The following is a 24,847-nucleotide window of genomic DNA, read 5'->3' on the forward strand; positions in this document are numbered from 1 at the left end:
GCTGGTGCCCATGCAGCAGCTGGTGTCCTGGGGCGCCGCGGGGGCCATGGTGTTCGGCGGCGTCGTGCCCTACATCCCCCAGTACCGGGACATTCGGCGCACCCAGAACGCGGAGGGCTTCTCCACCTACGTCTGCCTGGTGTTGCTGGTCGCAAACATTCTGCGCATACTTTTTTGGTAAGTTGGCTGTGTTTCTGCTCTGTTCTGAAGGTTCCTGCTTGTTTGCTAGGTGTTAATCTTTGATTGGAATGTTTGAAGAAATAAAGTTTTACGTGCGTTTTCCCTTCTCTTGAAGATCTAAATGCTGTCTTTCCATCAGTGTGTGTCTATTAAGTCAAATGAACTGGGCTGGGGAGCATGGTTTGTTTCCCTTGCCAGATCTGATTATCAGCACTCTGATTTCCAAGATGAAACTTATTAACTTGTTAGTAAAGAGGTTTATGCTAAGTCAGGTCTTTTTTCTTGCCGACTGTATTTTGCATTTCTCATATTGCACTATCTCCATTTTCAGAGTGAAAGCCTCGGTACCACACACTTATTCGAGTGTCCAGTTGGCATTAACGTCACTGGAACACTTGCCATATATTCTTGCGTTTTCCCAGGATGCTAGCTGGCTTCAGAGGGGGTTCACTTCATGCACAACTAGAGATGAACATTTTCGTTCTTGGATAAGCAAGGAAAAGATGTGCTGCCTTTCAAAAGCAAATTTCTTTTGCTTTCAACACCAGTTTCAATACTTAAGAACAAGTTTGTTTCCATATTTTGGTCTTGTACTGCTGGACAAAGAAAATGTTATTTATAACATTGATTAACAGAAATCACACCGTAATATCTTGCTCATTACTTCTGATTATACAGGTGCTACACCACAGAGAATGTACTTGGGAAACCAAAGATGAAATGGTCTGGGCAATTACTGCAACTAAGAACAGTTATTCTGTGATTCTGTTTTGACTACATACTAGTGCTTTTTAATCCATAAAGAACTGATAGGTAACAAGGCTGCATCCGTTTGTTGGTTTTCAGTTTCTTTTTAAAGAAACCTCCTCTGACTCTGTATAATGGCTTCCTGGGTTCTGGTACAGCAAAATGCAACATTTAAGTGCTGTGCTGGAGTGGAAAACAGGAGACCCTTTCTTGGCACCACAAGCTGGCAGTCAGAGGAGTCATCACTGCAACAGAGCTACTTGTTGCGTTGGAACTGTGTTTTTCTGGGGAGAAGTATATGGAGAAAGCAGAGAGCAGGAGGGAAGTAGAGGAACTGGCAGGAGGAGGAGAAGTGAAGAGCCTGAGCTGACAGTGTTAGAAATAGTCTAATTTTTGGTTGTACTGGAGACAGTCAAAATATAGAAATGGCTTACACCTTAATGGACATGCTGGCAGTTTCTAGGTATCTCAGGTGAGTGCATCTGTTTAGTGAGACTCAGACTATGGAAAAACTGAAAGATCTTTAATTTGAATTGATTTTAAGTACGTCTAGTTAAAGAGATGTGTGGAAGTATAAATGCTGCAAGTAGTGAAAAGTTATGATTTATATCAATATTGAAAGGTTTGTCAATACCTCAAAAGAGAGAATGCAGTTATGTTGGTAGGAGTGTGTATGAATAGTTGAGCCACATGATAGTATCACTCCCTGGCATGTATGAGCACTGTGTAACTTGTGGTCACCTTGGAGCTTAGCATGGAATGGCTTCACACAGGAGCCTGCAGAAACCCTTCTGTCTGTACTCGCAATGAATTGTCTCTCTCTAGTTCTGCTGAACTAAAAGACAAAAGAGTACTTGCATAATGATAATTCAGTCTTCCCAGGAGAGAATATTTTGCTTGTCTGCCTAAAAAATTAGGCATCCCTGGTAGTTAGTTATAAGCAGCAGTAAGTCATGAAAACGGCGTTGAGGGTGGATATTATCCTTGGGTATCTGGATGACTAAAGGCAGATCACAGAGCAAGAGCCTGTGATTCCTGTCAACATTGTGAAAATACACCCATAGAGCATCTTGGCAATTCAATTTTTGCATTATTTGGTTAATGTCACCTACGGCTGATGCATTATCTGGGACACAATGCTCTCAATAATGACATAAACAGCAGAATGATTTTAATTGTGTATGTAATATTCTTTGGAGGAAATTAGAAAGTTTTTATTTATTTTGTTTTAAATTTATTAAATAATTTAATCTGTTCTGGTGCCAGGACGGAATTGTTCCTACAACTGATTTTGTTCTGTATATAATTTTTTTCCCCCAAGTACCACTTGACATCTCCTTCCCTTTAGCAAGCCCAGTATTAATCCAAGTCTCTCTTCTGAAAACTCTACTGCCATAAAGCTTCTGATTTCATTTGGTTTCAGTTGTGATTATAACCTGTGATTATTAAGCACGTGGTTTGAGCTATAGTCATTTTTTCTGGACTTCCCCTCCTCCCTGGTCCAAAAATAAGTACTTAAATTGTTAGGCCTTAAAAACTTTCAAGTTTTAATAGTGTTGCTTTTCAGGACTTAATTTTTTCCTAGGATGTTCTGTTTTTAACTTCAAAGACACTTCTATCATTTGTGTCTGTTGTTACTTCCAGTTTTTCCCTGAAATTTCATGTATTGAATTTGTGGCTCACAAGGACAGACTGTTCCTCCCTGTTATGCCTTTTATGCCTCTGTATATTTACTCTTGGGTAGTGCTGGTGTTTCTGTATTTGTGTTACTCATAACAGACCCAGTCCTCCCACCTTTCCCTTATGGCTTTATTACTATTCCTCCTTCTCAGCTATGGGGACAATTCCCTCGCATTCTCTTTGTGGAATGATGGATTCCACAGGTTCCTATAACTGTACTTGGTTATTTCAGAAGTTATTCTTTTTTGGTTTAATGCCTGGTTTTGTTGTGGTTTAAGTTTGACCTTTCATCTCCCCTCCAAATAGAGTATTTGCTTCCTAATCTTGGCATGTTTTATGTGTCAATAGAGTTCCAGCTGGTGAATTGCACTGTGACAGTAGCCAATGAACAAAGTACTACTGAGATCAAGGATAACAATCCTGTTTCCAGTTACCTGTTCTCACCAATTCTGTTTCTCTGATTAGACTGTCTTCAGTGGTAAGCCACCTTTTGAAGTCAAGAGGACTCAGTGCAATGCCTCTCTTCCTTGTCATTCTTACATCTAATCACTTAATTTCAAGGTGTTCCCAAAGAACTTCTAGTTTGCTAGTGATGACAATAGCACAGTATCCATTTTTTCATGTTTCTCTTTCACACAATGTCTCAAAATGTCATCTCTAAGGAGCTGTTTCTGCTTTCAGTTATGTGTGTTTGGCCTTGCTGTGTTCCAGCAAAGTGCCAGAACTTTGTGTGAAAGGATTGGTCTGGAAGAATGAAGACAGGGTATGGATACCAGTGGCCGTGATTCTGCTTAACTTTATTTATGCATGCATGGCTTTTGTTTAGGAAAAAGAAATTAGAAGTTTGGTTATGTTTAAGTCTTTTGCCCTTTTAAAGAGGATTCTTAAAAAAAAATTGAAAGGTAGACAATTTGTGCTTATAACATCATGCAAGAGAGTCTCTGTTTACCAGTGTGAAGAGCAGATTTTGTGCTGTAGTAGATTTTATACCAATTTAACTTTATTTTTAGTAGTAATCTATTGTTACAATTTTATCTAACACATCAAAGCAATATTTATTTTGGGGTGCCAGTATAGCTGCTGGATATGATCTATGGCTGCATCAGCTGCCCCTTTGTTTTGTCCTGCCATTGTCAGTACTGCTTCTCCTGTCTGTCTTCTCCAGCCCCACAGGTCATTGTTTCTCTGGACTGGTCAACTTGGGGAAAGTTTGCACTGTGGATAGACATCAAGAGACAGTGCAGAACTCCAGGCCTTTGTAATTTTGGTGCATATGAAAGTGTATGGCCTGCTCCAAAAAAAAAACCGATAGCAATTTTCTTCCTTCTACATTTTTAATGAAACACTTCATTACCATTTTTGATAGCTTGTGCCTTATGTCTCATTTTACATTCTTGAGTTAGCTCTGTGTTCTTGCTCAAGGGATACCTGAGCTCTGAGGTGATTAATTATCTGTTTAAGCTGTCCCAGGCTGTTTGGAAGTTGTGGGATGGCTCCAGAATTCCCTGTGGCACTAGACCAAGGCGCACACATCTTCTGGGTTCGTATGGCTGCCAGCTGAGTAGCTTTGCATTGTCATGATGGAGAACAGCAATGAGAAGGCGGGTGAGAGTTGTGTAATCAGTAGGGGGTGGAGGATGCAGAAAAACTTACTTGTGAGTTCTCCCTCTCCCTCTCTACCCCCTCTCTCTCTTCACCCTTTCTTTTTTGAAACAGAGCTTATAAAGAGATAAATTACAGTTTCTTCTAATATTAAAATGAGAATAAATAACTAGAGGAAAAGGAACTATAGATTTCTTAGAAATCAGCATAGACATTTTTATATATATTTTGACTAAGTGCAGCCAAAAGTACTTATGTTGCCTGCTATCCCCAGAACTTTTTTTTGGACTTTTTTTTTAGTTTTACATTTTGTAAAATGGATGTCAGTATATAATAGGGTTTGTATATTTTCCAAGAAGACAATGTTCTTTCCAAAGGTTTTGAGCTGCAATTCCAAGGGACACTGTCCTAAAACTCATACAGCAGTGCCACAGAAATCCAAAAACAAGAAAATAAAACCATCCAGTTTTGGAGTTGTTCTCACAAAATAGTCGCTGTAAGGCAAACCGTGGGAACAAGTTCTGGCAGCCAGGGACAGGATGGAGACTAAGGACTGTGTTATTTTTGATCAAAGGTAATCCTCTACCCATTGCACATCAGTTGACCTGAAACAAAAGGTCTTCTTAAAATAGCAATATCAATAGAGCTCAGAGCTCTCTGTGCTGGAGTCGATGGAATAATTAGAGACTCAGGTATGGAGCTGGAGGTAATTTACAGAGAAATGGTGAACTTGCTCTTGTCAGGGGTAGATTCCTAGGTATTTATTATGCTGTAACATCTACAGTGCTACCTGTAGACCACGTCCCTTCTGTCTTGTGTTGCTCTGGCTTTGGAAAGCAAAGCAGTGAAGTCTGAAAGACTTTCTGCGAGCAAGAGAAACTTGTGCTTTTTAAGGCTTCTGTTACTAAAATGGATCTTGCCAGTTTTTACCATGTGTGGCATGTGGGATGATGCTATGAATCAAGCTGATAGAATGACTATGACTTTGAAAGATTGCCTTACGTATGGCCTGCTGGTGGAATCTTGCTCAGATCGTGAGACTAAAAGTGTTATGCAATTCCTCCTCCTTTGTGTAAGTGCCACAGAGCAGGAATAAGATGCGGTAGTTTTTTGTGCAGAAAGTAAAGTGGAATTTTGTATGTGCAAGAGAGGAGCTTCATTTGGGATGATGCATTAAGTCTTGGAAGTTTACATGTCAAAAGGAACCTTGTATCAAAAGATTCTGTTGCAAAACTAGGTTGTTTCTTCTTCCTACTTAAATCCTACAGGTTAAATTCTGTAATTGTGTGGGATATCTTTCAGGTCAGCCACTGTGCTGCTACCCTGGGCTATCTGTTGTGATCCTGGTTGCGTGTGGTGTATCCTGTGTGCTTCCCATGTTGCCTAGAATCTGTAACTTCCCAAAGAGCTGAAAAGCAGACAGTAGATGAAATCTGGAACAGAATCCAGGAGTGTAGGAGGGAACAGAGTGATCTGGCTGCACCAAAAGCAGTCAGTTTCTTTTAAAAGATGTCTTAGGAAAAGCGATAAGCAAACCTTTTATGTTTGGTCTAGCTGAGGCTTCCTTTTCACAATTGGCATTTGCTGTTTCCAGTAGGCCCAGGACTGGAATAGCAGGATTATTGCAGAATTGAATTGTACAAATGGAATTACGTAGTTTTCTCAATAACTAGTTAGTCTCTGCTCTGGCTTGAATGTGCACTTCTCTTGTCTTCATCAGCTTGAACATGCATTAGTCATTTGAAGGCTGTGGAAACACTAATAACATGTAAGCCACTCCCTCCCCTTTATTTGTGTATTTGACTAGTACAGGAAATAAAGGGTTCTTTTGTTTTTACAAATGAAGTAAACAGTGGAAAAGCTCTTTGTCTCTTTGTAGTCTGACTTATGAACTCCGAGTTCCTTGAATACTGCAAGTGTCACTGTTCACTTTGTTATACAACACTGTAGGTATGGGATGAAAATGCAGAATAATGGTGGTGACTCCTCACCCCCAGGACTTGAAAGCTGATCTTTTCTGCAAGTCTATTCTAGTATCCTAAGGCTCTTCACCTTTCTCTCATAAGGTGCTTTAATTACCTTAATGTGCTTCCTCTCCTGGCTCCTGTTTACACAGAGACAGGAATAATGTCTGTGAGGCAGAAAGGAAACAGCATGGAATGGCATTCTCTCCCTGCAGGGTTTACATCTCACAGTGCTCCTGGCTCAAGCTGGCCTGAGGAATCTTAAACTGGATTAGTGTTGCTTTGTAAGGCCCTGATATTAATACAAAGTAGAGTAGGTAGCTCGGAGTGGTGTTTGTGTCCATGATCCTGAGCAAAATTAGTGTTCTGGCTTTACTTTTACAGCTTCAAGAACCCAGGAGTGGTCCTTGACAGTGGTATTCCCTTCAGTCTTGCTGCCCAGGTCATGGGGTGTAATCCATGTGGTGTAGATTGCCCTGCCTGTTGGTCTCCATAGCAGCTTGTTTGTTTTCTTGTATATGTGATCTAGTTTAGCGGGTTGTGTTGCCTGCAATACTTATTCTGGGGTTTGGTGTTTGGGGAGATATATATCACATGAGTATGTTTTGTTGTATAACCTTGTTGTCTTTTACTGGATGGTTGTGAAAAACCCTACAGGTGCTTTGCATTGTTTGAAGTTCCCATAAGAATTTTTAAATTTCCATTTTAACTTTCTTTGTGTTGTGAGTTTTGTTTTACTTTTTTTCCCACCTAGTGTTTAGGGGGAGAGAGTCTGTAGCAATACTTGAATGCCATGACAAATTGTTGTGATCAGACAAGCAGGTGGCTATGTTTATTTGTGTTTATTTGTAGTGAGTGGGTATTTGTACTGCAGGCAGTACTTTTGTGAGGCACCCATTAGTGAATGACCAATAATCTCATCAGCAGGGAGAAGCTAGCCTTGCAGTGACCTGTGGCTGGATTTACTGTCATAATAGCTTCTAACTTGTTGTGCTGCTAGCTCAGCCCCTCTTAAATGCATTACTGTATTTTTACATGCAACTACATTTGTATTGAAGATGGTTTTTCTAAATCTGATGTAAAGTGGTTTATAGTTAACTGCTCTGTAATTGTCAGTAAGCCTTTCCCATAGTTTTTCTCATCCCTGAGTAAGAGACAATTATTATAGTATTGAATTCCAGTAGATGAGGGGAACTTGGCCACTGTCAGCAGCACAGGCTGAAGGAGATATGGAATCAGGAGCCTGGAGCATGGGCTAGGCCAAACTTTTATTCTTTTTCCTTGCATTTTGAGCTAGTGCAGTGAAAGCCTTATTCAGAGCACACACTGCCTATAATTATGCTTATCAGCTGTGTTCTTTATTTCCTTCCTCTTAGTGTCCTCCAAATTTGTTACAGTAAAGGCTCCATTGAGGGTAGAAGTGGGGGGCTGAAGGTCACAGAACTGCTATTCCTGCAGTAGTAACTGGTGGGCCCTGTGGCAGTAGTGTGGAGCCTCAAGGAGCTGTACTTTTCCTCAGCTGTATGCCACTAGGCAGGAAATACTTGGCGCTTTTCACTGATGTGGGCTGCTTGGCTCTTCTGCACACGATTTCCAAGGAAGCTAGTCAGGGACTTTCCAGTCTCTGTCTTGTTCCTTGTTAGTTGACTCATAACAAAAATTCTCTCTGGTGAAATGGCTGCAGTGGAAGCACAGTAGTGTGAGACAGCATGATGGTGAACCTAGCTGGTTTTTACTAGCATGGAGCTTGGCCATAAAAGTAGCCCAAGCATAACAAATTACATTTTGCCAGGGTACTGTAAAACAGGAACTGTCAAGAAGGGGGCAATAATTGCCATGCCTGTGAGGCTTGGGACTCGGTCAGCATGATGTGGTGGAAGATTGACCTTAGTAACTGTGCTGTTAGGAAATTTAGAAAGCCTGTGTGCCTCACGGTGCAGGTGAGAGAGCTGGGGAGCACAGCAATATGTTCAGACCAAATCTCTTCCTCAGCATCTCTGTCTTCAAGGCATAAAACCTGGCAGAACTGAGCACAGAGAAGCAGCTCACTGTGATGTGTGTGTCACCTTCGTGTTGTAAATGCAATATGCTTCCACTCTTAACCCCTTAACGCACTTACTGAGCGTGTGGTGGGGATTGCTGAGCTTTCATCAGGTGATGTTGGAAGAGCATTACTGATCTCCACTGAAGGATTCTCCTTTTCCTATCTTGTGTAATCACTTAAGAGTAAGCTCTTCAGTCAGGACTGGCTACAATCCAAGTTCATCCTCTCTGCTGTGTGAAGGAAGTGCATGGAAGCTCCCAAGACATGTCATCTGTACTTCCTTGCTTCCCCCAATCTTGGTTCAAATAAGGCAAAAATTTATTAAATAGTTGGTGTGTTCTGCAGACCTGTTTTCCACTCAGACAGAGTTATGGGCATTTATTTCTTTATAGGGAAAGTGCTGTTGTTTTTATGACTTAACTTAAAAATGGAAAATTGAGAAAGGGAAATTTTGCACAGAATTCCATGTGAAATCTTTGGAGTGTATGTGTGGAGAGCACACATAACTGGTGTTAATGTGGCATAACTCTCTGGTCTCTCTGTACTGACTTACTGCTTAATGAATGTGATTCTCCTTTCAAAACAATAGGTTTGCTGCTGGCTTTTGAAGCAAACCTTAAGCTTCTCTCTTCAGCATCTCTAGGATCAGTCTACTGGGATGTTGAAATAAGGTTCTCAGATACTTCTGCTCTGAGCTCCTGTATGGGCAACTAAGTCTGTCTGGTGACTCTGGCTTCCTGAGCCTTCCATACCTCTCACTGTTAGCATTTCTTTTTGCAGGTGTTTAGATGTTTTACATACTTTCTCTTCCTTTTTTAGGTTTGGAAGGCGTTTTGAATCCCCTCTTTTGTGGCAGAGCATTATCATGATCATTACAATGTTACTGATGCTGAAACTGTGCACTGAAATTCGTGTGTCCAATGAGCTGAACGTGAAACGCCGCTCTTTTGCAGGTCAGTGATGGGAATTGGCTTTTTTAGGATAAATATCTCTGAAAATATGGTGTGCTCTATTTTCAGTACAGAAATTCTGTGTTGCAGTCCAGTCTCCCCGCTGTAGCACTTTCTGAACTTTTTTTGAAACTGTTTTTTTTTTCAGATAAAAATGTACAGCTGAAATTTTATTTCAGACAGGTCTTGGCTCAGTCTAGAAATCGGAGTTCTCCCTAATATTTCACACCGCATTCTGAATATAGAGCTAGTTGTTATGTTATTGTGCTAGCCTGGGTTTTTTAAGAGATCTTGGCTAGCGTAAGAAGCTGTTTTCTTCAGCTGTACTTTTTACCAAGTTCTTAGTTATGATCTTATGCTGTTATCTAAATGTTGTAATTGCAAACATTTGCTTTTGTAGATAATAATTTTCTATTTACTTGAGTTACTGATCATCAAGAAACCAGGTGCTTCTTACCATGGTTGCAAAACTATCTTTTTTTTTTTTTTTGTGTACCATTTCCTTTGGCTTTAGTGTGAGATTCATTGGGATTTATGGGAATTTTCTCATATTTTTTATTTTGATAATTTCGGTTGGGACAGACTATTATTCTCTGTTTAATAAAATGTTCAGTCTTTGTGCAAAGTCCTTACTTTTTTCCCTCCAGATAAGAAATGTGAGATTGGTTAGATTTTTGTTTCTCTGTGTTGACTTTGACTTACAACATTTTATGTAACAGCTTATTACCAACAAGAACAGAATTAACACTGTCAGCTTTCTGTCAGTTGTTTTGCCATTAAGGATGGATAATTTATTCTCTCCATCTGTTCTCTTCCACACTCCCTAGTAATTGAGGGTCTGATCCAATTCCAGATATCCACAGCCATCATTAGAAGGCAGCAGCTCCTGGCTGTGCAGTAGGGTAATTTATCTAATAGCTAAGGAGGCTACTTCCGTTCCTGCTCATTGTGGAGTGTAGTGAGAAACTATTCAGGTAAGTGAATTCATGTGGAAGAGGAGCTACAATCCAGCTTCCAAACACAAGCTGCTGTGTTCACAGGGGTTTTCAGTCTGGCAGGATGAACGACTTAAAAACTGCTTTCAGCCAGATTTAGCAGCAGGTAAAATCCAGGAAGCATTTGGGAAGGGCATGTGTGCTTTCTTCCTCCTCTGCTGTTTGTCCTAGCGTTTTGTGGAGTGACAGAGAGGTTTCTCTGTTTGCCCCTTCTGAGAGGAAATTGTTCTTGTGTGCATTTACACACACACACTTGCAGGCTCCTTCAGTAACCTTTGGACAGAAAAGGGAGACTCTTCAGTTTAATATATAGTGCTCTTTAAGCAACTCTCCCTGAAAGACATACAGTCTCCTAAGGGGTAATCAGCCCTTCCCTTGACAGATGATAGAACCTCTTTAAGGTTGCATTGTATTATATGAACCTTTTTCCTAAAACTCATTTTGTCATAGGGAATTTGCTAGAGAGATGGATTTTTACCTACTTGTGGTCCTTAATTATTTGTTTTCATAGAAAGGCTTGCGCCTTCCTATAAGCACTGAGAATAGTTGGAATATCTTTCTTACTTGGGATTGATTTTTAGTGAGGACGACTGTATGATGGGTCAGAATAAACATTCAGGTGTATACAAAGCTTCTTTCAAGCTGGACAGAATGATAGGTTTCAAGTACAATAAGAGTAGGAGTGAGAACTGTATTTCTAATCAAACACCTAATCTTATCTCTAAAGTTTTATGGTGATCTAGGCAAGCTGATAAGTCTGTGTACTTACTTTCCTTCCTTATAGTTCGCTGGGGCAGTGAAGAGCTAGGTTTGAAGTCATTGTTTTTTGTTAACCTTGCAGAATCCTAAGGGAAGGTACAGCATTTCTGTATGATAATGTAATTGTTATTTCTCACATGGCTGGTCTTCATTGTAAACGTTTTTCTTTTCTATCCTCCCTTTGAATGTTTCAGCAAAATAATCCAAAATATTTAGAAAGAATAGAATATTTCAGTGGAAGGGAGTTTGCTGTTTTCTTATATTATTTTTAAATGTGGTATTTCTTCCAAGTGGCAGAAGTATGTTTACCAGTGTGTTTTCAGTTATGTGGGAATTGCCTTTTTCTTTTTGTTTTTATTTTTCTCACAAATTAGGTCCCTTAAGTAATAACTAGTTCAGAAAGAATCTGCTTCCTATCTTGAAGCATTAAGAAGCAATCTCTTAAAATCCTAACAAGCTTGTTCTGTATTCTTTATCATGTTTTCTGGTGTTACTGGCTTAAAATACCCAAAATGTCAATAGCTATTCAGAACATACAAAGCCATTCAGTCAATTTGCTTGTACTTTGATTTGTACGGTAACTATCATAGCATGAGAAATGCAGTCTCCCTAGATTTTCTAGTAATGTTTGATCTTCTCCTTTTAATTTTTTTTAGACTCTATACATAGAGAACTTAAAAAGATTATGTGAATTTTCCTTTCTCACAGTTACTTCTAAATTATGGGATTTTCCCCCACTCCCTTTTAGAATTGCAAAATGAAATTAATTTGATAGTGGTGCAACCCATCTTGTACTGTTGCTGCCTTCTCTGATTTTTTGTTTTGGATTCAGAGACTTTATCCTTCAGTACATACCAATTGAAAACAGAGCAAATGCTATTCATATATCCAGCTGTTCTGTTACTTTTTTTTAAACTTGGACAGTATAGCCTGTTTTTAACAATTCAGGTTGGAGAAAGCCAGCACCCAAATCAGGCAAAATACAAAACTAACAAATACCCCAATTTGATTTTAAAACCTCCAGCGATAGGACAGTTCTCTCCCTTGCATGAGAATGCTTTGAAAACTACATGGAGTCCTCAGGTGAAATCAGCACCCGTGAACAATAGCTTCTTATCTTTTATTTTGTATTCAACCTCACTGCATCTTAAGTGCTCTAATGTAGATCTTCTGGTACCATTGTTGGGGTAACAACAGTTTTCCATATTTGTTCCCAAGTTTTAAAGTTGCATCTGTGGAGCCATATGTATGCTGCGTTGTTGGTGCAGTACAGAAAGGGCCAGGCTTCTTGTTAATTTTGTTGTTGTTTTTGTTCAAAGTATTGTAATATTTTGAGGCATGATGGTGCTACCATGCTAAAGAGCTGAATATTGAAATACAAAATGTGGATGTGCTATGTCTTTACTCAAGAACCAAGAGGTGGCTGAAGCAAAGTTGTCACAGGTACAGACAGCTGAAAACATCTGGTTACTTTTGGGAATGTTGGTGGGCCAGAGCAGTTTCTTCATATTCTTGGAGAGACAGACACTCTCCCCAAATCAGCCTCCTACCTCTCTCCAGCAAACATTCTAGTAATGCCCAAGACGTTGTGACAGATTTTGACCCCCTTGAATGTATGAACTATACTGAAAACCAGTGGACAATATTTATTGAAAGGAGATTCTTGGACATCTCTCTGTACTTGTGCAGCCTGAGCTCCACAAGTAGAACATGGGCTCCTGTGTTTTTACATTAAGATTATTTCCTCTTGTCATTCATCCAGTTTTGCTGGTTGACTTAATCTCCTTTATAACTTGTATCTTATTATAGCACTCTGATCCTTTGAAGAGCTTTGGTTTTGGCACTGGAGAATTCTCTTGTGTAATATGTGGGTTTCAACTGGCAGAGGAATGTTAGAGTGGAAAAGATTTAGCGTGCAGCATGCTGGCAGATGGGGTCTGTTCTCTTGTTCTTGTTGTTGGGCTTTGTGACAGTATTTTTCAATAGCATTTTCCGCCAGAGGCAAGGCAACTACTGTCTCAGCTGTTAATACATACTTATCCACACATTCTGTGTTGCTGAGGTAGCAGGTTGTTTTCTCTGTTCATGAAAAGTTAGAATTTATCTAGTCTAAAGTAAGAATCAAGCTGCCTGTTTAATTGTTTTTTAAGCCTTTATTTTCCCCTCATAGGTACACTGCTTGTTGGGTTGTGCACTGAGACTGTTCAGGGACTTCCTACTGCTCAGTCCTATCTTAGCATTGTGGGGTGGGAGCCTTATAGAAAGCATGAGGACTAAAATTTCTGACATGTTTTGGTCTGGTTATTATCTTTTAATGAATAAAATGTACTAACTGACTAAACTGTAACTCAAATAACCACTGTTGCATTTAATCATAAAAGTCTGTTTGTCTTTCCTTTCTTTTTTTTCCCCTTCAACTCTTTTTTATGTAGCTGCAGATAGTAAGGATGAAGAAATCAAAGCACCTCCCAAGAGATCCTATCTGGGTATGTACTGTACAAACCCATTCTGCCTGAAGTTGTCCCCTTAACCACATATTTCATGATTTGCTACTTTTTGTGATCATTTTTGGAAATGATTGCATGATCATTTCTATAGAGAAATGTTTGCATTACATTTTCTTGACATACTAAAACCTGGTGTCTGGTTTTTAATTTTTTTAAAAATTTTCACCTACCCACTTTTAACTTTCATGGAAAAGAGGAAAAGATGCTTTCAGCTCTATTTCAGAAACCAATTCTTTGAAGGCAGTTGAATTGACCGCATTGTGTGCCTTCCTTACTCCTTCCCCAAGCTGGACAAACAAAACAGTGATTCACTTCTTCAGACTCAGTTAGCCTTTTTTCAGCTCTAATGCTGAGGAAACTATGAAATATACAGCAGTATCTCTCAGCAGATATTTCACTTTGATAGTCAGGCAAAGTGCCTGCATCCTTGTGAATATTCCTCTCTTTTTTATTATAGAGCAGCCTCAAAATTGCTATTTGGGAATTAGTAATGCCCAAGGTGAGAGCTTCCAATCTTCAGTTTCAGAGTTGGAATCTATGTTGTTTAATTTACCTAAGGAATAAGAAATATTAGGTGCAAACTAGCCTTGCAGTACTTTTTCTACTCTTAATAGTTTGGAATGCCAGTTTCAGTCAAGTAATTGTAGTTTTGTTTTAAATTAGTTGGGGTATTGCATCAGAGAAGTCACGCTGACACAGAAGTTCCCCAAAATCAACTTTCAGTCTGTTTTTAACTGAACTGATTCAGAGTCTTCCATTTGTACCAACTGTGTTCTTTTGCAGTTCTTGAGTTAGTGAGGGATCAACTCAACTGGCAATATCCAGCGCACAGAGGAACATTACTGTGGCAAAAGGAGAGTCTCTGTATTTCTCAAAACACAGTTAATCAAGCTGGAGTTAGCTCTAAGAAACTGCCCAAGAGTGGTATTAACCTGAGTGCTTTCTTGAAGCCATAAGGCCATTCCTGCATAGGTTAAATAATACTCTTTTTTAATGATTCATCTTTTGGATCTCCCCTTTCAGATTTAGGGGCAAAATTCATGCTTTGGGAAATTTATCAGGTTTTTTTGTCTGATACCAGTATTTTTGCAAAGCACCTTTTCCTTTTGTATTTTCAAAACACTATTTTTTCTGGATTTGGTATCAAACTGTTTTCTTTCTGTTTGTCTTTAACTCCAGTTTGTGTGGTCATTCTCACTGGCTTGCAACACTAACCATTGGAATGTAATGTTTAAGCAGTTCTGTCATCCATGTGCCTGTATTCCTGTTGTCTTTCACTAGTTTCTAGCAATGCTTTATTTACAGTCTCAGAGCTATAAACAGTTGCCAGCTTCAAGTGGTTAAAATTAAACAGAAATAAGTAACTTAATGTGACCTTTTACTTATTTCAATCAATTTTTTTCCTTGTCTTTTTGGTTAAAAAGTCATTTGTTGGTAGTTTGTTAGCTTAAAAAGATGTAGAATAAAGCACCACACATCTTAATCCAGCTGGTCTAAGTCTGAAACGTTTGGTTAATAGGTATTACTTGAGGTTTGTTTTGGAGTTGCTTAGCAAAATGGGATGAATTGAATTATCGCTAAGGAACAAGACAGCCTTACACTACTGCTCTGAAGTTTAAAGACTCGGTGGGCAAGTTAGAAATATGACAATTCTCACTGCTATAAAGAAATTAGAAATGCTTTGAGCTGTTTGTGTCTAATGTGCATAGAAAAGTATGTGCTGGTGGTGTGAAGAGTGGGGTGCACAGTGCTGTGTGTCACAGCATATGTCATACTCAATTGACATGTGGCTTAACTGAGCTGTGCCCTGCAGTGCTGTGTTTTGCTACAGCTCTGGGGAAGCTCACTTAGAGATTAGCTGAGGGGAATATTGACCATACTTTGAAGTGCTAGTGCATTCTCATTATGTCCTTTAATGAGTTTTAATTAAAACTTCTGCTCAAGAAGAACATACTGTTTTTTAATTTCCTTTGAATAGTTGAGTGGTGTAAAAAATTTTTCAATGTATTTTTAGGCTTCAGAAATTATTATATTACTTTCTTTTTCTGGTCATGTAGTAAATTACTTGTAAATGAAGATGTAGTAAATTCTGTCTGTAAATTATGATCTGTGAAAACTATTTAGTTACAGAACTGTTGAACAATTAGTCTGAAAATGTACTGGGCTACCGATGAATTTTAGGTGAACTTGTTAGATAAATACAGAGGTATTTGTTTGGGGCTTCTCCTTGAATAGAACTGAAGAGCTTCCTGAGATTACTTTAGGGTTTGTTTTATTGTTGGTAGTTCAAGAAACCACTTAATGTCACTGTTTTTCCACATGTTATCTGACAAAGTCTTTATCTCTGTCACATGACTCTGAAAAGTGACTTTCTGTCAGTCAGTACTGAGAGAGAGTTGAGGGTGTGGGGGAAGGTTACTGCAGTTTGAGTGACCTAAAAAAAATTACAGTAAGGTTGGCCCCAGGGTGTAGGGTTTTCTGATTCCATACAGAAATAAAATTATTTTCCTTTTTTTTTCTTGGTGAAGGAAAGATTAAAAAGAAGTAGCTCCAGTTCTGAAGGATTAATGCTTTATTTTCTTTGTTTTCTAATTCAGATACCTAGTTCTACCTAGTGCCTGGTAGCATGGCAACTGCTGAGACTGAGCAAGGTGCAGTTGAGTTGAAATTTGGGTTTTTGCTTGTTCCTTGTTTCGTGATGAGATGATTTAGAACAAATGTGAATAAGTGTATTAATCTGTTTTGCTAAAATACAAATTCCATTTTGAGCCCTGTGAGTGTTGGAGACTGTTGGGATAACAAAATCACTAAAGAAGTAACAAAACACGACCGTAGTTCCTAACCTATATTGTTTAAAGTTGTTCAGAGTGGTTTCAGTGTGTGGCAGGTGAGCCTCAGCGTGGATGGGACTTGCTGGATTTTTTTTTCCTTCTAAATAGGTGGTTAAGCATTTGGAAAGACATTTCTGAGATTTCCTTCTCTATCTGAAGATGGTTTTAACAGTTGCTGTTTTACAGAATCCTGAACCTTGGTTTTAACTCAAAAAAACCTCATCTGATTTGATGAGTGTGATTTCACTAAATTTTAAAACACGAGTAATAAGAATTAGTGGTAATGGAACAGCAAAAACTTAGATTCATGGAATACTTGTTGCAAAATATTTGAAACGGCTAAACATTTTTTATGGCGGGAAAATGTAAAATGAATGTATAGTTGACTTTGCAGACTTACAGCTGCATAATAATGAGGAGAAAATAGTAATGTGGATTGAGCAGGTGCGGGCATCTGCTGCAAGTTTCCACTGGCAGTGTGACAGCCTGGTGAATGACTCACACTTCCACCTCTCCTTTTGTCCGTGCTTCTTAGTTAGCTCAGGGCAGCACTTGGCTTGTGTTGTTCAACAGCACCAACACAGTGTTGACATGTTTGAGAACAGCACTACTGCATTACATGTGCCATGAAGGATGTAAACTTTATTTAATCAGCTCTCTGACTTCTGTTCCGTGTTAGGTCTGTTTGGGCTCAGCATGGCATCCTGCACAGCTTGTGGACGAGCACTGTGTTTTTCGAGGGGTGCTCTGTAAGTCACTGCACAATGTGCTTCTCTGTCCAGCCCTAACACCCTGAGCAGAGCTGAGGACACAGCAAGAGGCACAGCTTTCCTTGCTGGTTGTGGGGAGCTGGGTTTCATTGGAAGTGCTTGACTTCTGCACTGTGCTGCCCAGTGGTTGAATTCCCTGTACAGCTGGAACAATGAGAGCAGAGTTGTTGCTGGGGTGTCACCACCTCTGTCTGTGCATAACTGAACATGGAAGTGCTCTTGGAAGGATTTTGACCCCTCCTCCCCAGGATTATATGTATCCTCGTTAGACTAATTTCAGAGTGCTTTTGTTAGTATTTTGGGGAGGATGTTCAGGAGAAGGGATTGTAATGGCATGTCTGTGAGAAAACAGGATGCCAAAAGGATATTTTTTTGCTTGTTTTGCTTTGTTTAGTTTTGTGGTTTGTTTGTTTTTTAATTTTCTTTTAAAGGATTTTAAAAAATATTAATGGAGTTCTAGTTGTTGAAGAATTCAGATCTACTTTGCCTGAGAAAATGGCACCTGTCTGCATTAACACTTAGGTTGAATTCCTTATATGATGGGAACAGTTATTTCCCCATGTCTTTCTCTGCATCAATTTGTAGACCTTTTAGGAGACAAAAGAGAGTAAGAAATGGAGATTATAAACACATGGGGCAATTTAAAATTTGTTTTAAGTAAATACTTAAGTGGTAAACATTGGTGTCTTTTTTAATACATAATTTTGGTTTATTTTTAGTTGATGTTGCAAAAGAGACCAACACAAGTCTGGAAAATAATTTGTCTTTACAGATATGGGTCTGTGCTGGAGGTCTAAGTTATTCAAGCATTTCAGAATAATTCAGTCCAAATAGAACTCTTGATTTTTTAAAAAAATTGTTGGCATACTGAACAGATTGAACAGAATTTTTTTTTTTGTATTAAACTACAGACAGAGAGGGAATAGTTTCATTTAAAAAGTTGTTCCTTTATTTTCATAGGGAATTTGTCCTGAACCATTGCAAGTTCAACACTGAAATAATTTTCTTTCAGAAAATATGAGAAAAATGGGTTTGGATCAGGCTGTTTTCTGGAACCAGTTTTATGTTTCCCAGTAGATACTCTCTTTCTGGTTTTGAAGTTCCATTCAGTGTAAATCTTTCTTCAGCCCCTTAGGCTAATGGGCCTCAAAATAAAAATTCTGTGGCCTTTTATGTCCTGTTGAAAATGTTGAAAGTGGTTCAGTCGGAGGGCATGCCTTTTTTGCAGACTTATCTGGTGTTATTCAGAAGGTATAAGAGGGAAGGATAAGTTTAAATTCTGTATTCCAGAGAGACCTTTTCCTTTCAGAAAAGACAGCTGGAAAGGGAGAAACCCAAAGAAGGATTTTTGAGGCCTCTGAGCAGCTATGATCCCTGCCTCTGGCAGGTTGCAGTTTCCTTAAGGTGAGAGATCCAGAAATACACACATCCTCTGCAGTGAGATGGAGGCATGAGGCCGATTTGCCTTCTGCCTCCCTGAGTGCTCGGAGAGCACATTCCTGATCACAGTGGTCAGGAATGAATTGTCTTTTATTTTCCCATTTTCCTATGCTGGAGGCAGCTGGCCCACGTGGTTATCTGGAGGGTGGAGAAAGGGAGGGGGAGAATTGCAGTAAATCCAGAGACTTAGAGATGAAGTGGTGAGGGATCCAGTTGGACAAGTCACTCTTGGCATGCACTCTTGGACAAGTACTGCATGGCATGTAGCAGGTTTAGGCCTGAGAGACAGGTGGTGGCTTTGCATGAGAGTTAAGGTGGTCACCTTTAGAAAACCCAAGGGTATTTCTTTTTGTGGGTGTCTTGGTTTGGAAAGACAGGTGTCTGCTAAGGAAGGCAGGAGCCTCCCCAGAAATAGAAAATGTAACCCCCTCCCCCTCGGAATTGCTATAATTTTAAATTAAGAGGCTCTCAGGCAAAAATATGGGACCAGGAATAACAGTTCTTTATTAGGGAAGAAAACAAAAAGATAAAATAAACAGTGCAGTAAACTAAAACAACACTGATATTGTCAGAACACAACCTGACACCCTGTGGGTCAGGGTGTTGGTAGCAGTCCAGTTGGAATTGTGGCTGCAGTCCTCCTGGAGTGTCAGGTGTGGTTCTCTTGGAGCAGGGATCCTGTAGAAAGGGTGTTGTCTTCCTCTGAAGATCCAGTGGAAAAGGCAGCTGTTCCTCTGGGAAATCCAGTGGAGAAGCCGTGCTGGTGTTCCAGAATCTCAAGATTATATCTGGGTAGGAATGCTTGACTCCTCCCTCTGGGCAGAGCATGTTACAATGGGATGCTACAGTTCTTATCAGTCATGCAGTGACATTCAATAGCCTGTTATCAACAGATGTCTCCCCGGAGGGAGGATAAGTTGTGGAAGAGATAAAGAGAACTGCCCACTTAACAGAAGACAACTGCCATACAGATGGCAAATAGAATACAATTTGCTTGGCAATACAGGACAGTGGGATGTGATGGAAGTGGAAGAGACTGACATTACCTGCATGACTGATAAGTAAAGTATGAGGCAATAGCTCCCAAGTCTTAAACTAATCTTGGATGTACTGTTTCATTCATGAACTGCAGACTTATCAGTAGTTGTAGTTAGCCATAGGGAATAATCTGGTGTTGTGGGCTCACCCTGGCAGGCAGCTCTTCCCAGCAGAGCCACCCTCTTGCTCCCCTGCAGTGAGTGGGAGGGGAGAATCAGGAGGCTAGAAGTGAGAAACTCCTGGGTTCAGGTAAAGACACTTTAAAGGGTGAAGCAAAAGCTGTGAATACAGGCAAAGCAAAATAAGGATTTAATTCTCTACTTCCCATCGGCTGGCAAATGTTCAGACATTTCTAGGGAAGTAGGAATTCGTCATGAGACATGATGGAGACAAAATCCATAATTTCTGACATCCCCAATTCTTCCTCCTGAGCATGCTGCTTACACTTTCTGTGATCACTTGATCAATGTGTGAGCCAGCACAGGCAGGCTCTACTGTGATTTGATTATCTCCAGAACAGGGCAGGAATCTCAGGCATGTTTGATAGGGTGCCTCTTACCACAGGCCTGTGTTACCTAAACACAGATGCTTAAGTTGCCTCTTGAAGAAAGGTGAGGTGATGAAATGTGGTATAAATAAAAAAACCCACTGTTTCGTCTGAGCCCAAGAAATGCCAAGGACTCCTCTCTGAATTCTGCTTTCTGGTTTAGTAGTGTACAAGAGCTTTGGAGCACCTGTTACTTCGTGCTAGCACATGGGTCCTCCTTTTCAAGTTGAAGTCTCGTCTTAGTCAGTATGCTTCACAGTGGATTCTTACTGGGTCTGCCAGTTATCTGAAAATGGAATGACGTGTCTGACAGCTAAACAGTTTTTTTGGCTGCTGACCTGGTGTTTTTTTTATGTAGGTAGCATAACTCAGAGAGATCTTATTTAGGTGGTAACACTTAATCCTTTTTTTCTGAATTTTGGTTAGCACAATGATGGTTGAACAGGTTCCTACTGATTTTGGGGTTTGTTTTGGAACTTAGATATTTTACCTTAATTTAAGATAAAACTAGACTTGGTAGGCAGAGAGGTAATGTCCTTTAACAGACAACTTGGGGAAAAAGTGTTTTCAGCTGTGCAAGTTCTTGTGCAGGTCTGAAATAGAAGCAGTGAGCTTCAAGCTCCTTTCAGTTTGGAAGCTGCTTCTCTCCCAAGTTTAACTTTTGTATCAGTTACAACAGTTAAGCAGGAAGAATAGTTGCCGCCTGTGGGATGGAGAATGGAATGAACACCCGCCATGGAATGTGGATGGGTGAGTTACATTTCGGGTTATATCTTTAGTGGTCAATGAAGCCAACAGTTCTAGAGTCTGTAATTTTTGATAACTATTGATGAATTTTAGTTTCTAGACTTACTGTTTGGCAACTTCACAAAAAAATTTTTGTCTTTTGGGCTTCACTCAGAGATCAGACTTGGCACTTTCAACAATGAAAATCTTTTCTGGCCAGTAATGTTCCTCTCCCTAGTTTGTGTGTGGGAGATGGTGACTAGTGATTGTTTCATATTAGCCACACATTTTGCACCAGCAGAGTTGATGCATTGTACGAAGCATTTTGCATTCAGCCATAAATGCAGTAGCATTCCTGTGCTTTGAGAGCTGTATTGTAAAAAGTACTCTTTCAAAATACTTAAGAAATTGGAACTGCCACCTGCAACTTCTTTTAGTTATTAAACTGAATCCTCTGAAGCCTTAAGCACTGAAGGCATTATTCTGATCTTGTGCAATGTGGACAATAACATTTTTTTCAACGTTATATTTTATTGTAGTGCATACAGTAACTTGTGGTTAAACTGGTTCTTCTTCACAGTTTAAAAATTTACCCTTTTTTAATCAGCAAGGTTCAAAGTACCACTTTGTAAGATGAAATATCCTCGGTTTTTAAATTTTGAACAGGTTACTGTTGAACAGAGTGGACTTGATATCCTGCACAAGGCTTTTCCAATCCATACTATTGTGGCATTGTAAATAAAATATTTGTGATTTGCTCTGTCAACTGTATTAGCTTTGTAATGTTTTATATAACGTGTTAATTCATTTGGCTTCGGTCATTGGTGGTAATCAAACAATATACATATTCTCTATCCCTAAAACAGGGAGTTGAGAAAGTATTACCCATGCTTACTTGTCACCAGGGCAGGGAACCTGGTGGACATTGTTCTGTTTTTGCTGCTACCGCATTTTGAAATTATTATTTAGCTCCCTTTAAGTTTTCAGCTTACAGACAGTAGGGAGGTTGTACAAGTCTGTGGTTGACTGTCTCTTGTGAGTTAGAGTAATTTCAGTAAGATGTTATTTTGGAGTAGAGCAGTATGTTTGGACCTAAGTCTTCTGACCCCTTCTTTGCACCAACCTTGCTGCTGCTTTTGAATGGCTTTGATGTGAAAATGTGGGTAGGCTGGTGTTTTGTGAACTTCTTAATGCAGTTTACAGTGCTTGTGTTCATAGTTTAAGAGGATGTGCCAGGCTAAATGTAGCATGTGAAGGGCCCATGCCTGTTCCAAAAGCCTGCCTGCTGCAAGGAAAAAGGGGATGGACAGGCAGGCACGATTTAAGTGGAGTGAATGGAGTGAAGGAGGTGTGTGTGGTGTCAGGAGCCTTTCCTTTGCTGTGCAGCGTGAGGAGCACACTGCAGTGCTTGGGAGAGCTGGAAAGAAGCAGTGCAGCTGTTGTTCTCCCAGCCTGTCTTTATTAAAAAAAAAAAGGCGAGTGGGGGAAAAAGAGAAAAGTCAGGAAAATGTCTTTATCTGCTACCAAGAAATTTCGATGTTACCTTAAGTTGAGGGAAAACTGTTTTTTCAGTCTGGGGAGGAAAGAAGAGAGATGATGAAGATTGCTCCCCAGCCTGGCATGAGCAATTATACCTAGAGGTTCACAGGAGCAAGGTTCAGCACCCGTGTTTGTGGAGCGTGCTGCTTGGGCTGCCTGCTCTGGCTGCTGGTGCCCCTGACCATCCATCCGGCAGGCCTGTCATCCAGCTCTGCTCTGGTGGGAAGAAGAAACTGGAAACAGGGTCTGTTGGAAGAGCTGTGTGGCAGCAGAAATACTATTTGTCATGTAAGAACCATGCCCAGTTAGTGGTGTGGTGGGGAGATAAACCTGTGAATAAAACGTGGATTTTGCTTGTCCCTCACACCGTTCAGATGAAGGAAGGAGAACTAGCAACATCTAGCCACATGAGGGTGCTCTGGGGTTTCCAAAACTTGTCTGCTGAGCCGCTAAACTGGAACCTCAGAGACAAGGCTGAGCTTGCTTCCAGGGCTGTGGAAATAGTGAATAAACAAAGATGTTGAAAACATATTTTCCTTTTTGGTTGGACCCAGAATATTTAGGTGCTTTAATAATATCAGCAATGAAACATCTAAATGTTCAGACAGCTGGTTTGTCTGCTCACCATTCACATCAGGGAGCATGTGTGCAGCAAAGCTGTTGCTTTGGTTTGGTAGAGGTGAGAAGCTTTTGCAATTGCCTGCTTCTTGAGCTTGTCACATGCTGTTGTAAACTTGGTCACATCTTGATCTGAATGGTGAGCTTCATTCTTTAAATTTGGCTTGGAAGGGTCTTCTGAAGTTATTTGATCCAGTTCCCTGCTTGAAGTGGGTCCAGTTAGATGAGGTTGCTCAGGGCCTTGTGCGGGTGAGTTGTGTATATCTCCAGAGATGGAGATTCCACAACCTCTCTGACACCTGTGCCAGTGTCTGACTGTCTTCATGATGATAAAGTTTTCTTCCATCTAATTGGCATTTCTCTTGTACCTCGTGTCTTGTTATCACCTGTCCTGTCTCCAAGTGCCTTCAAGAAGAGCCTGCCTCCATGATCCACCTCCCCCTCAGCTGTAGGCAGCAAGAACCCTTCTCTTAAAGCTGAATGGGTCCTATTAGCCTCTTCATATACACTGTATATCTGAGCCCTTTAATCATCTTGGTGGCCCACCACTGGGCTCATTTATAGAATCATAAAATTATTTAGGTTGGAAAAGACCCTTAAGATCATCAAATCCGGCTCTTAACCCAGCGCTGCCAAACCCACCACTAAACCGTGTCCCTAATCACCACACCTAATCTTTTAAATTCCTTCACATGTGATTGCTCAGCTGCTACCATGGGCAGCATGTTCCAGTGATTGACAATCCTTTCTGTGAAGTTTTTTTCCTAATATACAGTCCAAACCTCGTATGATCCAACCTGAGTCCATTTTTGCTCATCCTATTGCTTATTACTTTGTAGAAGAGGCTGACTCCTACATGGCTACAGCCTCCTTTCAGGCAGTTGCAGAGAGTGAGAAGGTCTCCCCTGAGCCTTCTTTTCTCCCTAAACACTCCCAACTCCCTCAGCTGCTCCTCATCAGACTTCTGTTCCAGGCCTTCCCGAGCTCCACTGCCCTTCTCTGGATGCACTCCAGCACTTCAATATCTTTCTTGTAGTGTGGGGCCCAGAACTGGACACAGGACTTGAGATGTGGCCTCAGCAGTGCCAAGTACAGAGGGACAATCACTGCCCTGGTCCTGCTGGATGCACTATTGCTGATGCAGGCCCGGGTCATTGGCCTTCTTGGCCACCTGGGTACATGTTGGCTTGTGTTCAGCAGCTGACAGCTGGCAGGCACCCCCAGGTCCTTTTCCACCAGGCAGCTTTCCAGCCACTCTGTCCCAGCCTGTAGCTCTGCTTGGGGTTGTTGTGGCTGAAGGTGCTTGGCCTTTTGACTGTCATACGCTTGGCTTCAGCTTATTGATCCAGCCTGTCCAGATCCTTCTGCAGAGCCTTCCTACCCTCCAGCACATCAGTGCTCCCACCCAACCTAGTGTCATCTGTGAAATTGCTAAGAACACACTCCAGTAGGCCAGCATCTTTCTTGTACTTGGAAGCCCTGAATGCATTGCTCCAGATAATGTGTCTTGTGGGCATTGAGTAGAGAGGAATAAACACATCCATCCATCTACTTGCCTTACATTTGCCCAACTATACAGCCTGGAAGGTGATTGAGTGCCTTTACTATATGTGTACACTTTGACTTGTGCTCAAATTGCCTGCTACCCTCTGCTATTCTGTGAAGCTGTTCTCTAGTGAGTCAGCTCTCTGCACCAGTACTGCGTGGTTACTCCTTCCCAGCCTCACAGTAACCTGAACTTCATTCCTGTCAGCCCATATCCTCAGACTAAGATCCCTTTGAATAGCAGTGCTATCTTCAGTTCATAGAATCATACAATATCCTGGGTTGGACAGGATCCACAAGGATCACTGAAGTCCAACTCCTGGCCCTGTAGAGGACAGCCCCAAAAATCACACTGTGACCCTGAG

At 40.5% G+C, this 24,847-nt stretch overlaps 1 protein-coding gene across 1 annotated transcript in view; it reads left to right on the plus strand.

The window, feature by feature from the left end:
• The first annotated feature begins 6 nt into the window (after nucleotides 1-6).
• SLC66A2 (solute carrier family 66 member 2) overlaps nucleotides 7-24,847 on the plus strand; it is a 66,561-nt gene continuing 41,720 nt past the window's right edge. The window contains exons 1-2 of the mRNA XM_014307006.2: nucleotides 7-177; nucleotides 9,037-9,170. Of these exons, the coding sequence (XP_014162481.1) occupies nucleotides 11-177; nucleotides 9,037-9,170 (301 nt within the window). The 5' untranslated portion in view covers nucleotides 7-10. The remainder of the gene's footprint in view (nucleotides 178-9,036; nucleotides 9,171-24,847) is intronic.

This window comes from Geospiza fortis, unplaced genomic scaffold (assembly GCF_000277835.1).
Source record: "Geospiza fortis unplaced genomic scaffold, GeoFor_1.0 scaffold104, whole genome shotgun sequence".
NCBI classification, from domain to species: domain Eukaryota; kingdom Metazoa; phylum Chordata; class Aves; order Passeriformes; family Thraupidae; genus Geospiza; species Geospiza fortis.